At 48.4% G+C, this 17,011-nt stretch overlaps 2 protein-coding genes across 4 annotated transcripts in view; one reads left to right on the forward strand and one right to left on the reverse strand.

The window, feature by feature from the left end:
- The window catches only part of SEC16A (SEC16 homolog A, endoplasmic reticulum export factor), a 66,408-nt gene extending 50,210 nt beyond the window's left edge, over positions 1-16,198 (forward strand). Inside the window, exons 25-32 of one of the 3 annotated variants that reach the window (XM_039364157.1) lie at positions 1,409-1,465; positions 2,930-3,035; positions 6,741-6,878; positions 7,492-7,586; positions 8,481-8,555; positions 10,258-10,317; positions 14,028-14,090; positions 14,758-16,198. In XM_039364157.1, coding sequence (XP_039220091.1) covers positions 1,409-1,465; positions 2,930-3,035; positions 6,741-6,878; positions 7,492-7,586; positions 8,481-8,555; positions 10,258-10,317; positions 14,028-14,090; positions 14,758-14,826 — 663 coding nt within the window. In that variant the 3' untranslated portion in view covers positions 14,827-16,198. The remainder of the gene's footprint in view (positions 1-1,408; positions 1,466-2,929; positions 3,036-6,740; positions 6,879-7,491; positions 7,587-8,480; positions 8,556-10,257; positions 10,318-14,027; positions 14,091-14,757) is intronic. The other 2 variants (XM_039364158.1, XM_039364159.1) reach the window with 2 other exon arrangements.
- LOC120317510 (zinc finger protein 501-like) overlaps positions 1-17,011 on the reverse strand; it is a 661,069-nt gene that overhangs the window by 571,482 nt on the left and 72,576 nt on the right. The gene's annotated exons all lie outside the window — the stretch shown is intronic.

Below are 17,011 nucleotides of genomic sequence, written 5' to 3' on the forward strand. Positions count from 1 at the left end.
TAGGCCAGGGGTAGGCAACCTTGGATCTTTTATGAGTGGTGGACTTCAAGTGCTTCAAAAGTTCTTGGGTGCGTCTAGTGGTGTGCGGGCGAGCATTATTGTGCACCAGCACCACACCGGAAGTCAGCAGTTGTCACCCAACGCTTGTTCTGGATGGCTCATCTTGAGTTTTCGTAACGTTTCACAGTAGACGTCTGAACTGATGGTCGAACCAGGCTCCATGGACTTCACCAGCCGTCCTCCTCTGGCATCTTCACATTTGGTGGGGTTTTCTAGGGCACCCCTTCCGGTGTGGTGTTGGTTCATGATACAATACTCACCCGCACACCGCTAGACGCACCCAAGAACTTTTGAAACAGTTCCGTTGGGATGTTTTTTTCTTTTTTGTTTTTTTTTATTAAAAAATTTTAAAAAACTTTTACAAAGACAGAAAAAAAACAATGACAACTACAATAAGACAAAAAAAACAAAAAACAAAACAATACAACCCTCCCCCAACCCCTCCCAAATCACCCCCTCCCTCCCCCCCCCCGAGCTTCCCAGAGCAGAATATAGGCTTAATTAAAAGAAATTAACAAAATTATAAGATAATTAAGAACAAAATATATATGAATAAAGAATTATAAACCTTAAAAAGAAAAAATATTTTAAAAAAAAGCAAAGAAAAGAAAAAAAAAAGTAGAGTTTTTATACAAGTTATAAAAAAGCTAAATGGTATTTTTTCATGTCCAATTTAAATTGTTGAGATGTTTTTGATATCTCTCTCTCTCACATACACACACACACACAGACAGACACACACACACACACAGACACACACACACACACACACACACACACAGAGAGCCCAGATTTGGCGTCAAGCAACGACTACTAAGGAATTTCATACATTGTAACGCTTTACGACAAGTGCCTCAATTTGAATGGCGATCAGGTCGAAAAGTAGTGTAATGTTGTGGTTTTCCAGTGGGTATAATAAAAGTTGTGTATCTGCCATTGTCTGACACTGATAACCAAACGGACGTTTATTTCCAAATTGCCCTCATAATAGATGAAAGGACTTAAATCAATACAGCAATAATCTTCAGTTTTCAATATAAAATATAATTATCTATGTTGTGGGTAGAGGTTAGACAAAGAAAGAAGGGAAAATACGGAATGTGTCCTTAGAAAGTTTCCCATAATATATTTACTTCTGCTTAGTAAGGTGTTTTTGTTTGTTTGTTCGTTTGTTTTGAAATTCTGTTATCTTAACGTAGACTGTTTTCCTTTATATTTGATTATTCTAACAATATTAAATGTGTCTAAATGGAAAACAGACATACAGGTCCAGCTAGCTGAGTCTGGCTCCTCTTGCAAAGCAGTGGGGGGCTCTTAACTTGCTTCTTTCTTCTTTATGCATCTGCAGATTGTTTGGGATGAGAAGAAACAGCGGTGGATCAACCTGGATGAACCCGAAGAGGAAGTAATTGCTCTGGCCAGTTTAGAGATGAATATAATAATAATAATAATAGTAAAGTTGGAAGGGACCTTGGAGGTCATCTAGTCCAACCCCCTGCTCGGGCAGGAAACCCTACACCATTTCGGACAAATGGCTGTCCAGTCTCTTCTTAAAAACTTCCAGTGTTGGAGCATTTACTGCTTCTGGAGGCAGGCTGTTCCACTGATTAATTGTTCTCACTGTCAGGAAGTTTCTCCTTAGTTCTAGGTTGCTTCTCTCCTTGATTAGTTTCCACCCGTTGCTTCTTGTCCTGCCTTCAGGTGCTTTGGAAAATAGCTTAATTCCCTCTTCTTTATGGCAGCCCCTGAGATATTGGAATACTGCTATCATGTCCCCCCTTGTCCTTCTCTTCGTTAAACTAGACATACCCAATTCTAGCAACCGTTCCTTATATGTTTTAGCCTCCAGTCCCCTAATCATCTTTGTTGCTCTTCTCTGTACTCTTTCTAGAGTCTCAACATCTTTTTTACATCGTGGTGACCAAAACTGGATGCAGTATTCCAAGTGTGGCCTTACCAAGGCATTGAAGAGTGGTATTAATACTTCGCGTGATCTTGATTCTATCCCTCTGTTAATGCAGCCTAGCACTGTGTTGGCCTTTTTGGCAGCTGCCGCACACTGCTGGCTCATATTTAAGTGATTGTCTACTAGGACTCCGAGGTCCCTCTCACATCATATCAGCCTGTCAAATGGGAATTGAGATCGCATCCCCACTGAGCATCATGCCCCAAGTCCCTTTTTGCTCTACACACACACACACACACACACACACACACACACACACACACACAGCACATTGTCAAGGGATGGCAAAGCAGCTGCATTCCTGGGAGGGTCTTCGTCTTTCTTTGCTATTCTAGCCTGCTTCTTTTCTCCATCCCTTTGTCTCCCCTGCTTGAGGGGTTCTTGTGAAAGCCATTTAATGGTTTGCTGCCATCCAACACCAAACGTAAAAGGCAGCCAACAGAGAACTGTGTCAGGAAAGGGAATGTTGTCAGTTAAGACAGTGGTTCTCGACCTTTTTAATGCCGCGACCCCCCAACCCGTCGTAAGTCGAGGACCACTCAACCGGTCGTAAGTCGAGGACGACTCAACTGGTGCAGCACCGTTTGCAGAATGGGACTTTTGGCGGGCTCAGCAGGGCAGAGACAGCCTGGACAATTCCTATTGGCTTTTGAAAGCCAATAGAATTAGACTCTATTCAAGAGAGTCTATTCTATTGGCTTTCAAAAGCCAATAGAATAAAAGGGAGTAGCACAGCGAAGGGAAAGGGGGGAAAAAATGGTGGACTGCGTTGTTTGGCGACCCCCGTGAAATGGTCGTTCAACCCCAAATGGGGTCCCGACCCACAGGTTGAGAACCACTGAGTTAAGAGATTTGGATTTCAAGGACTTTTCTCCCCCCACCATCACCTCTTTCTCTTTTTAGACCAAACCCCCTCCGCCTCCCCCCACCGGATTTCCTCAGGCGGTTGTTCCCTCTGGACTACCAGGACCGCCCAACGCTTCCGTCAACATGTTCTCCAGGAGAGCAGGTACCTTACACAGTCGGAAAACCTATCCTGAATATCCTGAGAGGTGGGGGAAAGCCAGGGGTTGCCTGTGAATCAGGGGGTCCATTGTCTGTCCACTCCCTTCCTTGGACGTGAGTGGCTGGTCCAGATGGCAGGCAACGTGGGAAGGCCGTCTTGGTTTGAGAGCATCTCAAGAAGTTGAGGAGGAGCTGAGGTGCTTTATGGCGAAGGGTCCCTTGGAATAAATCAGTAAACGCAACACAGCCTCACCCCTCGCTCAATCATTAGATCAGGGGTAGGCAACCTCAGCTCTTTTATGACTCATGGACTTCAACTCCCAGAATTCCTTCCGGCTTCCACCTGCCCACTTGTAAACTGAGGACTGCCTGTGTACAAGCTTAGTGCTTGGAAGGAACGGGTCTGCCTTTTAGCTAGCAACAGATCTATGGGTACTTAAATCATAGTGGGGTACCACAGGATTTCACTACAACATACAGAACACAGAATCACCGTTAGAAGGGACCTTGGAGGTCTAACCCCCTGTTCAAGCTGGAGACCTTATACCAGGGGTAGGCAACCTTGGCTCTTTTATGACTCACTCAGGAATTCTGGGAGTTGAAGTCCATGAGTCATAAAAGAGCCGAGGTTGCCTACCCCTGCATTAGATGGTAGCAGGGCAGCATTTGCAAAATGGCCAGAATGAGTTTGGCTTTTCATGTGTATCCCCTTAGCCCCCAAAGGGTAGGAACGCCCGCTCTGTGTTAAGTATTAAAACGAAACGGACGGACGCTATAGGAGTTGTGGGTCAGTGGGAGAATGGGATCCTGGAAGCGGATGTTCTGGAGCCTCCCGCTCGTTCCCACAGCTCCAGGTTAGCTTTGTGGGTCTGACCATAAGGTTTATAATAATAGTAGTAAAGTTGGAAGGGACCTTGGAGGTCATCTAGTCCAACCCCCTGCTCGGGCAGGAAACCCTACACCATTTCGGACAAATGGCTGTCCAGTCTCTTCTTAAAAACTTCCAGTGTTGGAGCATTTACTGCTTCTGGAGGCAGGCTGTTCCACTGATTAATTGGTCTCACTGTCAAGAAGTTTCTCCTTAGTTCTAGGTTGCTTCTCTCCTTGATTAGTTTCCACCCGTTGCTTCTTGTCCTGCCTTCAGGTGCTTTGGAAAATAGCTTAATTCCCTCTTCTTTATGGCAGCCCCTGAGATATTGGAATACTGCTCTCATGTCCCCCCTTGTCCTTCTCTTCGTTAAACTAGACATACCCAATTCCAGCAACCGTTCCTTATATGTTTTAGCCTCCAGTCCCCTAATCATCTTTGTTGCTCTTCTCTGTACTCTTTCTAGAGTCTCAACATCTTTTTTTGGATGCCCTCCGGGTGGGTTAGAAGAGAGCGTCAGATCTGTCCCCAACGTAGACCTTTAGGAAAGAAAGACTCTTAGTTCCATCCCTTCGAAGTGAAAGGTTCTTTTACTACAGTTAAGCGGCAAAAGCAGAGCCAGATCTGAGTATTCCCATGCCAAGGTGGCATTTTCCCCTTTCCCCTGGCCCTCCCCCTTGACCAGTCCATCAGTGGCCAATGATATTCCTCTTTGGAGTTTTGCACTCTGTTCCCAGGCCATGTGGCCTTGGCGCCCGGCTTATTCTGCTTTGAGCCGTGGTGGCACAGTGGCTAGAGTGCAGCTGTAAGGACCCACCTCAATCTTACATCTTAAGAAGACAGAACTCTTGGAATGTCTCTTCCAACAGGGATCTTTAGTAAGAGAAGATGGTTGCAGGCGTTCTAGACAGGATCTGGGGGATCCTCTCCCACCATTCAATGTTTTAAAGTGTTCCCAAGCAGCCCCCACCCCACAGTTCTTCCGGGCGATTCAATCCGTCAGTCCGCTCCACTCATCCTCTCTTTTCCCAGATCCCAGGCGTTGTATTTCCCACCCCCTTTTTCCTCACTGCCGGCAAAGGGGAGTGAGATGAAAGGCGATGGCCACATTGTTATGGTTAATTCTCTCCATGAGAATCCACAAACGGTCACTTTGTAGTTAAAGAAGGAAGTGAGAGTCATAAACCCCCCCATGCTTTCCCTCCTCCCTTTTCGTAGTATGGCAGAATCCAGACTAGAGTAAGAATTGGTTTTTCATCAGAGTAGGTAGATAGAAATGAAATATAATTGGAGTCTGACAGCAGCACTGTAAGCTCCTTCTGCTGACCAGGCTACCTGCAATTTGGCAGTTCGATTCGCAGCGGCTCAAGGTTGACTCAGCCTTCCATCCTTGGTAAAATGAGGACTCAGATCGTTGGGGGCCAGAGGCTGACTTTGTAAACCGCTTAGAGAGGGGTGTAAAGCACCATTTAAGTCTTAAGTGTCAGAATCCAATTCTATTTCATCTCTAGTTATCGACTATGGAAAACCCCATTTCTGCCCTCTCTGGATTCTGTCATACTACGAAAGGGGAGGAGGGAACAAGGGGGTTTAAGACTCTCACTTCCTTCATTACAACTTCAAAGGGACTGAATGTGGATTCTCACCAAGAGGACTGACCATAACAATATGGCCATCACCTTTCATCTACTACTCTCTGAAGTCTCCCTTCCGCCGGCTGTGAGGAAAAGGGGGTGGAAATGTAACGCCTGGGATTGTCGCTGGAAGGACAGTGGGGTGGGAGGGCTGCTGGGGACCCCTTAAAACCTTGAACCATAGGGCTTGTCCCCAAGTCCTGTCTAGAACGCCTGCAACCATCTTCTCTTAACAAAGATGCCTGTTGGAAGAGATATTCCAAGAGTTCTGTCTTCTTAAGATGCAAAGTGGGGTGGGTCCTTACATTAGACACTAAGTCAGTGGTTCTCAACCTTTTTAATGCCGCAACCCCCCCCCCCCAACCGGTCGTAAGTCGAGGACTACTCAACCGGTCTTAAGTCGAGGACTACTCAACTGGTGCAGCACCGTTTGCAGAATGGGATTTTTGGCGGGCTCAGCAGGGAAGAGACAGCCTGGACAATTCCTATTGGCTTTTGAAAGCCAATAGAATTAGACTCTATTCAAGAGAGTCTATTCTATTGGCTTTCAAAAGCCAATAGGCTAAGGAAAAGGGGGGAAAAATGGCGGACTGCCTTGTTTGGTGACCCCCGTGAAATGGTCGTTCGACCCCAAATGGGGTCCCGACCCACAGGTTGAGAACCACTGACCTAAGTGCTATTGCTATTGCTGTTGATACCTCTGGTTGCTGTCAGCTTGTCTCCCTCCCCCCCCCCCTTTTGTCCAAATTCCTTCTCTCCTCCCTTTGCCGTTTAGGGCAGGGTGTCCGTTGAGCGAAGAAGCTGAAGATGGCAGGCCTGACAGATAGGTTTCTTCTGGGAGGATTCCTGATAACTTGTGGGGTGGGGCCCCAACCAGCAAATATGGAACCGCTGCATATTTTGGCTTCGGGGTCCAGGATTGCATTTCACCACCACCCCCTCCTCGCCAAGAAAAGCATCGTTGATCCTTTCCATGGGTGTGGACTTCCTGTCCCAGAATTCCACAGCCAGCATGGCCATTAGTGAGAACTCTGGGAGTTGAGGTCCACCCTGGAAATGGCCAAAGATGGGAAGTGGCCCAGCAGCCAGCAATGGGCCCTTGCCTTCCCAACTGCAGCGCTCATGAAATTGGGGCACTGTTCCCTGACGTGCTTCCTCTCCCTCCGACTCTGGAATAAGCCTTTTTCCTCTGCTTGCCTCTTCACAGCAGGAAGTAAAGCTCGCTACGTGGACATTCTGAACCCCAGCAAAGCCAAGTCCCCCGTTGCTGCTCCAGCTCCAGCTGACCTATTCGCTCCCTTGGCCCCGTTGCCCATCCCTGCCAACGTGTTCGTACCCAACTCAGGTGAGTAAAGGCAGGTGAGAAGGCGGCAAGTAAAAGCCGCACTCCGGAGGCTGTCAGTCTGCCTGCCTTCCTTCCTTCCTTCCTTCCTTCCTTCCTTCCTTCCTGGCTGCTGTTTTTTCTGCTTCCCTTTCCAAGAAAGAGGGAAAAGGGAGAAAGCTGTTGGCTGATTTTAGCTGAACAGTTTTTGCGAGGAAAATAGAAGATCGGCGAATTTAATGAGCTGGCACAGAGTTTAGACCAGTGGTTCTCAACCTTTTTAATGCCGCGACCCCCCAACCGGTCGTAAGTCGAGGACTACTCAACTGGTGCAGCACTGTTTGCAGAATGGGACTTTTGGCGGGCTCAGCAGGGCAGAGACAGCCTGGACAATTCCTATGGGCTTTTGAAAGCTTTGCTGGCTGAGGAATTCTGGGAATTGAAGTCCACAAGTCTTAAAGTTGCCAAGGTTGAGAACCCCTGCCCTAAAGCCAGCCAGAGATCACCACTATGGGAGAGAATGCCCATTTCAAACTGGGCTCCTTTTCCATGGAAAACCCTATGCAGAGACCCAGGACGGAAGGGACTGGGAACTTGTTCCTTTTTTTAAAAAAACCTGTGACCTCTTCATATACAGTTCCTGAAGAGCAGACGCTGCTGGAGGGCGGAGTTGCTCAAGATCAGGTGGCACCCGGGAACGACACCAACCCTGAGTCAATTGGAGAAGTTCCAGTAAGTTGGAGTTGCAAATGTTGTTTACTTTTAGAGATGGGAGACCCACACGCAACAGCTGGGCTTAAAAGTATTGTATTTGTATTTAATTTTATTTATATGCCGCCCAATCCCAAAGGACTCAGGGCGGCGTACAGAGTTAAAACAATCATAAAACAATAAAATAATACAGTCATACCGCCCCACTTGGAAGCCTCGGGCTAAGAATCCAGATGTTGGATGTCAGTGAAAGACTGTTGGCTGGGCAGCGGGTTGTACTTGGTTGAGGGAAGAGAGAACAGCAAAAAGGGGTGAAAGATACGTGAATAAGAAGAAACATATGCAGCATCCTTGACATATGACCCCAGGGGACCAGAATTCCCGCTGTAAGTCATGGAGGTCATAAAGTGAGTCATCACGTGAGTGAACCTAATGACGTCACCATTCTCACCACAGTTGTTAAACGAATCCAGTTTTTCCCCAGTTGATGTTTTTTTGGGGCAGAGACTGGCTGGGAGGGCCACACATCACAGTCACGTCACCACAAGACGACGCAACCGGTTGCAGAGGCGAGCCAGTTGCCAAATGCCTGAACGGCAATCCCGGGACTTGGGGGGTGGTGGTGGGAGGATAAGTGTCAGTGCAAGGACGGCTTGCGTTTCGCGTTTTCCGAGACGTCGTACTCTTGAACCCTAGCTAAACAGCCATGAAAAAAAGCCTACCTGTGTTAAGTATTGCCCTGGCCCTTCTCTGACCTCTCCAAGGATGGGGAACGTTCACAAAAAACACGAATACTTTCAGTTTTTATAAAATGGCCCATTCCAGTGCTTGGCCGTCGATCATTTAAATGGGATTCTTTTGGGTCGTTGCTCCGTTTCCACCATTCATGGCTCCCTTCCTCTTTTTGTCTTTTAGTACTTACATTCTGCTGCGTTTCCACCTGGGCCTGAGCTTTCTGCACCGAATCCGGGGGACGCCCAGTCTGGAGAGGTAGGCATCCCTAGCTACTCTGAGCCTTTGAAGCCTCTGCCAGATCCTTCTAGCCCAGGGGTAGGCAACCTGGGCTCTTTTATGACCGGTGGACTTCAACTCCCAGAATTCCTGAGCCAGCCATGCTGAGGGGAAAGGGAGAGGTTTCCAAGCTGAGCCGTGCTGGCTCAGGAATTCTGGGAGTTGAAGTCCACCAGTCATGAAGGGGCCAAGTTTGAAGACCCCTGCCAAAGAGGCTTGTAGCCACCATACATGTGAAATGGTCTAGCTCAGGGATAAGCAACCTTGGCTCTTTTATGACTGGCGGACTTCAACTCCCAGAATTCTTGAGCCAGCCATGCTGAGGGAAAATGGAGAGGTTTCCAAGCTGAGCCAGGCTGGCTCAGGAATTCTGGGAGTTGAAGTCCACGAGTCATAAAAGAGCCAAGGTTGCCTACCTCTAGCCTAGGCCTAGGCCGCTTTGACTCGTGGACTTCAACTCCCAGAATTCCTGAGCAGCATGGCTCAGCTTGGAAACCTCTCCCTTTCCCCTCAGCATGGCTGGCTCAGGAATTCTGGGAGTTGAAGTCCACCAGTCATAAAGCGGCCTAGGCCTAGGCTATAGGTAGGCAACCTTGACTCTTTTATGACTCATGGACTTCAACTCCCAGAATTCCTGAGCCAGCCATACTGAGGGGAAAGGGAAAGTTTCCAAGCTGAGCCATGCTGGCTCAGGAATTCTGGGAGTTGAAGTCCACGAGTCATAAAAGAGCCAAGGTTGCCTACCCCTGTTCTAGGCCCACCTTTGCAACAGAAAATATAGCAGGGAACCAAGTTCAGGAGCTGAAAGGTTGTTGGAAGCAGGAAGAGCAGAACCGGAAGGAGGTAAACATACAGGAAAGTTTGGTCTGGCAATCTCTATCTGGGAGCCGAAGACCTACTTGCCTCTCCTTAAAGAGGTCTGCCCTGCTGAGGAACTTTTGGTCCTCTGTTGAACATTGTTTGTGCATGAGTTTGACTTAACGTTGAGTGCCATGAAAATGCTAGGCTATTAAAATCCAACCCCAGGCCTTGAGTTGCATCTGAGATGTTTGTAACCCAGAAAGGATCTTTTTTTAAAAAAAAAAAAACAAAGCTAACTTGCATTTAGCAATATGTATCATTTAACTCGGGGTAGGCCACCTTGGCTCTTTTATGATTCATGGACTTCAACTCCCAGAATTCCTGAGCCAGCCACACTGAGGGGAAAGGGAGAGTTTCCCAGCTGAGCCAGGCTGGCTCAGGAATTGTGGGAGTTGAAGTCCACAAGTCATGAAGGGGCCAAAGTTTCCCCCATGCTGGCTCAGGAATTCTGGGAGTTGAAGTCCGCGAGTCATAAAAGAGCCAAGGTTGCCTACCCCTGAACTAAGCCAGGGGGTCTTCAAACTTGGCTCTTTTATGACTCGTGGACTTCAACTCCCAGAATTCCTGAGCCAGCCATGCTGAGGGGACAGGGAGAGGTTTCCATGCTGAGTCACGCTGGCTCAGGAATTCTGGGAGTTGAAGTCCATGAATCACAAAAGAGCCAAGGTTGCCTACCCCTGATTTAACCTTTGCCCCTGGGACCCTCCCCCTGCCCTTCCCCTTTTGATATGAACAAGAGTATAGCTGAGAGTTGCAGGCAGCTGGCATGGTGACTTTGATTCCTTTTTTTTGTGTGTTGTGTGTCTTTGCTGTTTTGTAGCTTTCGCGCTCTAGTTCAATGAGTTCATTATCCCGTGAAGTCAGCCAGCATTTAAATCAGGTACCTTGGCTGGCCCTCCTCTTCTCTTTTCCTTTTCCCTCCCCCCCCCAAATCATATCTTGTTCCAGTTCCGCCGTCTCCAACTTGCATTTTATCAAACTAACACGTCGCCCTAAAGATGGAAGCCTTCCGGCCTTCAAAGCAGGGAAATGGAGTAGACTCACACAGCCATGCCTACCTCTTTGTGAGCCAGCCCTCCTGTGCTGGGGAAACGTGATTGCTTTTCCACAATGCAGGGTTCAGAGTCCAAGCCAAAAAAAGGGGGGGGTCAAGAGTTGGGGTCTTGTCCAGCCAGCCTGGAATGAGATAGCAACCCAAAAACAGTAGAAAAAAACAAAAGTGCTAAACCAGGATGTGTTTCAGTGTAAATCCAGCCATTGCCTTTGTGTGTTGTGTGAAGAGGGTCATTGGATTAAGCCAGAATATAGTTTATTCGCTTTATATAGTATGAATCTGGTTTAAGTGTGCTGTGAGTGAACCCGTGAGCATATTTTCCCGAAAATAAGGCCTGGTCTTTTTTTTTTTTTTTTTTTTGCCTCCAAAAGAGGCACCAAGTCTTATTTTTGGGGTAGGCCTTGCCTCATCTCTGGCACTGACAGCCCCACCCAGCCGGTCCACTTCTTCTGGGGCCGAAATTCTGCAGCTGCATTCGGGCCTGCGTCTTGCAGTCAGGCCTTTCCAGAAGGCCTAAGCAGCCGAGTACCAAGCTATGGATTCAATCCATAGCTTGGTGCTTGGCTGCTGAGGCCTTGCAGAACTGAGCAATGGATCAAATCCATAGCTCGGTTCTCGGCTGCAGAGGCCTTCCAGAAAGCCCCGTGACTGAGAAATGCAGGCTTGGCTGCAGAAGAGGCCTCAGAAGAAGAAGTGGGCCAGCGAGGAGAGGCCTGTTTGCAAGGCAAGTGGGTGCGGGGCGGGTGGGGCAGCTCCTCACAAACACAAACACACACAGACACACACACAAAACCCGACCTAGCTTGATTTTTAGGTGTGTGCCTCGCCCAAAACTAGGGCTTATTTTGGGGGTAGGGCTTATATTAGGCCCACCTCCAAAAATCACGCTAGGGCTTATTGTTGGTGTAGGCCAGGGGTAGGCAACCTTGGCTCTTTTATGACTCGTGGACTTCAACTCCCAGAATTCCTGAGCCAGCTGTGCTGAGGGGAAAGGAAGAGGTTTCCTAGCTGAGCCAGGCCGGCTCAGGAATTCTGGGAGTTGAAGTCCACGAGTCATAAAAGAGCCAAGGTTGCCTACCCCTGGTGTAGGCCTTACTTTTGAGGAAAATATCTGCAAGAAAACCACCAAGCTCCCCTCATTTCAACTCTTGAGTTACGCTCATTTATCAGCGCTATTGTGATGCAGCGCATACAGGGCTAGCGTTCACGGGGAGCGTTTGGGGGGAAATTGAAGGGGGCGTTTTGGAAGCGTGAAGCCTGCTGTACAATTTTGTAAAATCAGCGCTGGCAAGAAACAGCAATTCTGTCAGCAGGGAGTTTGGGGAAGACCACCAAAAAGGACTTAAGGGGCCACTTGTGCCTTACACGGTATCCATTCGATAATCATATATCATACTATACATCATATGACATGACAAGATGGCTGTCTTCCAGTACTTGAGCGACTGTCACAAGGAAGAGGGGATTGACTCATTTTCCAAAATACCAGAGCGCATCACTAAAGAGAGACCCAAGCTAGAAGTAGTAAAATAACCTGTCAGTGAGAACGATTACTCAGCCTGCTGGAGGTTTTCAAGAACAGATTGGACAATCATTTGCCTAGAACAAGGGTCTTCAAACTTGGCCCTTGGATGACTTGTGGACTTCAACTCCCAGAATTCCTCAGCCAGCGTCCCTTTCAGCCCTGGGATTCTATCCCAACTGCTTTATTGCACGAATGAGTAAAATCCACAGAACAGAACACTAACAAACTGTGTGTCTAAACACGCCGAAAAGACCCAAGAGCAGAGAGACCTCATTTTTGCTGGAAAATGCTCAGTGAACATTTTCTGCTCCCTTTTGAAATCCCCCCCCCCAAAAAGAATGTTTTGCTGAACGCGAAGCATGCCTTTTCCATGTTTTGCAACATTCTTCTCCCTCACCTTCTCCCTCACATGCAGGCAGAAGTCCTCCTGGTTGGGGGGGGGGACACCCTTGATGCTGTGAGAAAATGCTCAACATTTCACAACTGCTGTTCCAGCTGGCATTCAGAGGCCAATCAAAATGCCTTGGTGCTCAGCTGGATTTATGAGAGTTATGAATCTAAATGGATGGAAGCTCCACGAAGCCCTTGGGCAGAAACCTCACAGCAGGTCCCGTTCTAGAACCGTGGTCTTCCTAGAACAGGCTTTCTCAACCTTGGCAATGCATGGACTAATTCCCCAAATGGGTCTATCTCAGGGCTTTTCAACCAGTGGTACGGGTACCACTTGTGGTGCATTAGCACCTGGCAGGTGGTACGCGACCATCCTAGAAAAGTGGTAATGGGGAAGGGGAATGAGCTGAACTGGTGGCAGCACCGCACAAGCCTGAGCGAGAGACGGCTGGAGCTGCAGGGCTGTCAGGGCTCAGCGGAAGCGCCAGGATCAATGCCGCTTTCCAGCTGATCGGTGCTTTGGGGCTGTCAGGGCTCAGCGGAAGCACCAGGATCAGCACCAGGCTCCAGCTGGAGCTCTGCGCTGATCCTGGTGCTTCTGCTGAGCCCTGAAGAAGCACCAATCAGCTGGAAAACAGCACTGATCCTAGTGCTTCTGCTGAGCTCAGAAGAAGCGCCGATCAGCTGGAATGTTGCAGCCTCTCCAGGGTCTTGTGACTTACATTCAGATGCTTGGCAACTGATTCATATTTATGACGGTCACAGTGTCCCAGGGTCACGTGAAGTGACCAAAACCTGCTGCAACCACCCAGCAGACAGGGGGAGGGGAATAAAAACCAAACACCCCCCACCCCATCCCCGCTGCCAATCCTCAACAGAAATGCTCAGAACAATGAAAACCTCGGACAGGAGGAAGAGCGCCACCAGGCGGGCAGGCAGCTGTCTTGCTCGGCTGTGGCTTGGGGGGCACTTTTTTCAGTGCCATTGTAACTTTGAACAGTCATTAAGCGAACTGTTGTAAGTCGAGGACTACCTGTATCACTTTTTTCCCTTTTTGGGGGGGGTCAAGTTTTTGACACCTTGCTAGGCAACTGGTGGTCCTTGGATGTTGCCATATCCTAAAAGTGGCACAATGGGTGAAAAGGTTGAAAAGCCCTGGCCTATGTGTCTTAAAGTTGCCAAGGCCTGAAAAAGCTCCCCCAGGTCCTGTCAGAAGCGCGTCCATCTTTGTACACGTCCATCTCTGGGCCTCCCGTGGAAGCGACGAGGGGAGGGGATGCACCCCAACCAGCTGGGCATTCTTCGGGCACTCAGCACGGCTAGCCTTTCCGCTGCTCCTCTTGCATGTTTAGAATGCCCCTCCCCTTTTTACCCCAAAGGAGCCTTTTCAGGCCCGTGCATGTGCCTTTGTTCTGCAACAGCCTGCACTGCTGCTCCCGTTGGTAACACAGAAGCTTCCCTGCAAGTCGGGGGCAGATGGGTTTTCCTTCCCGCTTTGGCATTTGTGTGTAATACTCTGCTGCAGTATTGTGGGATCCCTGGCTGTCAAGCATACAAGGCAGGCTTGTTTGACTTTCTCTGGCATCTCGGTAATAGAAAACCGTCTCCTTGCTTTGTTTAGGCACCTTCTGCAGATCACCCAAGTGGTGCTGTCCAGTTCTACAATCCATCTCAGTTTTCCCAGGTACAATTTATTTATTTATTTATTTATGAGACTTATATACCGCTTTAAGTGCAAGCACTCTCTAAGCGGTGTACACCAGTAAGCAATGTATGTGTGTGTGTGTGTGTCTGTGTGTGTGTGTGTGTATACACACATACATACATTGCCCCCAACAATCTGGGTCCTCATTTTACCTACCCCGGAAAGATGGAAGGCTGAGTCAACCTTGAGCCGGTGAGATTTGAACCGCTGACCTGCTGAACGCAGTCAGCTAAAGTGGCCTGCAGTACTTGCACTCTGACTGCTGCGCCACCTCGGCTCTTATATTCTTCCTCCTCTCAATAGGTCCCCTCCAGTGTGAGCACTGCAAAACCAGCCTTGTACGGACCCCTCCACATACATAGCCCACTCCCTGTAATGCTCCAAGCTTTGCTCCAACTTGTATCGAATCCTTTGAGTGGGTTCAGGGTCCAAAAGGTTTTGCTTCCACCGTGGATTTGCTAGGAATAGTCTTCTTGTGAGCTTTGAGGATTGGGATTTGATTTGAAACAGACTTTGCTTTGCGTTAAATACAACCTGAGAGGAGAATTTCAAACCATGGAAGTTGTGTTTGCAGGGCTCTTTTGGTTTCAAGCTATGCGGTTACCAAATTGATGGAAGGAAAAAAAAATGTCTTTTGTCTTTTCAGTCTGCCGCAGCTCCAGCTAGCTCACGACCTGGCAGATTTGGACAGAGGAAATACCCCACCTTAAAATAGCATCCATTCGGTCTCTCGGCTTGGGCCATCGCACAAGGGTCCCCAAAGATGCCATGGGGTGCCAGCGCCGTTTCTCAAATTGAGAATCAATCTGGGTTGCTCCCTCACGGAGACTGTGGCCGACACGTTGATTACCAAATGCTCCTTGTTACGTAAAAGCTGGCGGAGATCAAACCTCAGAGGGACCGGAGAGATCAACCCACCGGAATGCAGTTGAGGCTGCCTCAACCAGAAGGCCTGGGGGGGGTTCCCCCTTTCCTCCCTGGTTTTTGCTGACACCCAGCTGCTCCATCCATGACAGACTTCTCCCGTGTGACATCTTTTAACGTGACAGTTTGTGGCCTTACAGGGACTGGGGCACAGCTTTTATGCACATAAACCCCCCCACTTGGGTTTATTACTCCTCTGGAACATGGGCAGAATTGGTGGGGATTTCCTTTTCCTGTCGACCTTCCCTCTCTCCCAACGTTTGGGGAGGGGACTGTAGCTGATCCAAATAAGCAGACAAATGTACATTGAATAGGGGGAAACAAAAACTGTGACTTCTAATCTAAGATTTAATTGGAAGTGGGTTTTCTTTAGCGTGTATGTAGTTGGCGTCTTAGGCTCCTTGTCAGACGAACTGTAGAGTCAGAAGCAGACGCTCTTTGTTGTAGCGTTTCGCGTTGTTCCCCTTCTGATAACTCCTCTTGAAGTGCAATATGGCTCCTTTCCGAAACTCAGACCCCTCAAAATAACACCCTAACAGCTCAAAAGGGCTTGGCATTTTATTTTTTAAATGTAGTGTGGAAGCTTTCGTTCTTCCGTCTCTAGACTTTCCCCATTTCCCACTGGCCGAGCTCATAAATACCTGGTCGCCCCCTTTTTATTTAACTAATTAAATTAGCAAGCCCCTCTAACAGAGACATCAAATCGGTCTCAAGTGGGGTTGCAGGAAATCTTCAGAGCTGTCATAGGTTGTGCTAACATCCATGGAAGCCTGAACAAGAAGGAACTAATAGTTGGTGCAGTAAAGACCAATACAGAGGGTATTTTTTAATGTTGATGCTCAGCTCTGTGGTTTAATCCTGCAATCTGGGTTCTGGAGAACCTCGAACACATTTCCAAGGATTGTGGTGGGCGAAGAGTTGTAGAAAAGGCAGAGCTTGTCTCAACAGCCTGCTGGCTTCTTTTCCAGTCATCTCGAACGCCTGGTTTTTATCCCTTTCGACCTCTGTCTCTCTTGAGTTTCTCTCTGTCGGTGACCACCAAGTGTTTTTCACTTCCAGCTGTCCCTCCACCCAGAGACCCACTCTCTGTCCTAAATATTAGAAACACACTGTACATTCTTAAATAAAATATTTTGCGCCTCTGGAGCACTTTTCACACTTAACTCGGCCTAGGTTTATTGGGGTCCCCGACTCGACGCAGAAGCCGTTCTAACAGCCTGCAAGTTTCTGGCACCGGACCCTCCACTCAGGTTTGGAGAAAACTTTCTGAGGGGGTAGTTCATTGGGAGGATGGAGGCTGAATGGGAGCACAACAGATCTGTATAAAACATTAAGTTCCATTAAGTCAGTGTTTCTCAACCTTGACCATTTTAAGGCATGTGGACTTCAACTCCCAGAATTCCACAGCCAGCAATGCTGGCTGTGGAATTCTGGGAGTTGAAGTCCACATGCCTTAAAATGGTCAAGGTTGAGAAACACTGCATTAAGTCATCATCAGCTCATAGTGACCACACAGACTTCCTCCGAGAGGGTCTGTCCCCCACCTGGCCTTTCAGTCTTCCGACCACGTCCCCATCTCCCCTGCAGTGGAGTCCATCCCCTTCACAGCTGGTTGCCCTCTTCCCCCTTTCCCAGCTTCTCCAGAGCTGGGTTTTTCATCATGTGGTTTTCAAAATAATGATAATAAAGTTGGAAGGGACCTTGGAGGTCATCTAGCCCAACCCCCTGCTCAGGCAGGAAACCCTATACCATTTCGGACAAATGGCTGTCCAGTCTCCTCTTAAAAACCTCCAGTGTTGGAGCATTCACTGCTTCTGGAGGCAGGTTGTTCCACTGGTTAATTGTTCTGACTCTCAGGAAGTTTCTCCTTAGTTCTAGGTTGCTTCTCTCCTGGATGAGTTTCCATCCGTTGCTTCTTGTCCGGCCTTCAGGCGCTTTGGAGAAGAGCTTGACTCCCTCTTCTTTGGGGCAGCCCC

This window comes from Crotalus tigris, unplaced genomic scaffold, assembly GCF_016545835.1.
Source record: "Crotalus tigris isolate CLP2741 ecotype Arizona unplaced genomic scaffold, ASM1654583v1 scf7180000019692.1526454, whole genome shotgun sequence".
Lineage (NCBI taxonomy): Eukaryota > Metazoa > Chordata > Lepidosauria > Squamata > Viperidae > Crotalus > Crotalus tigris.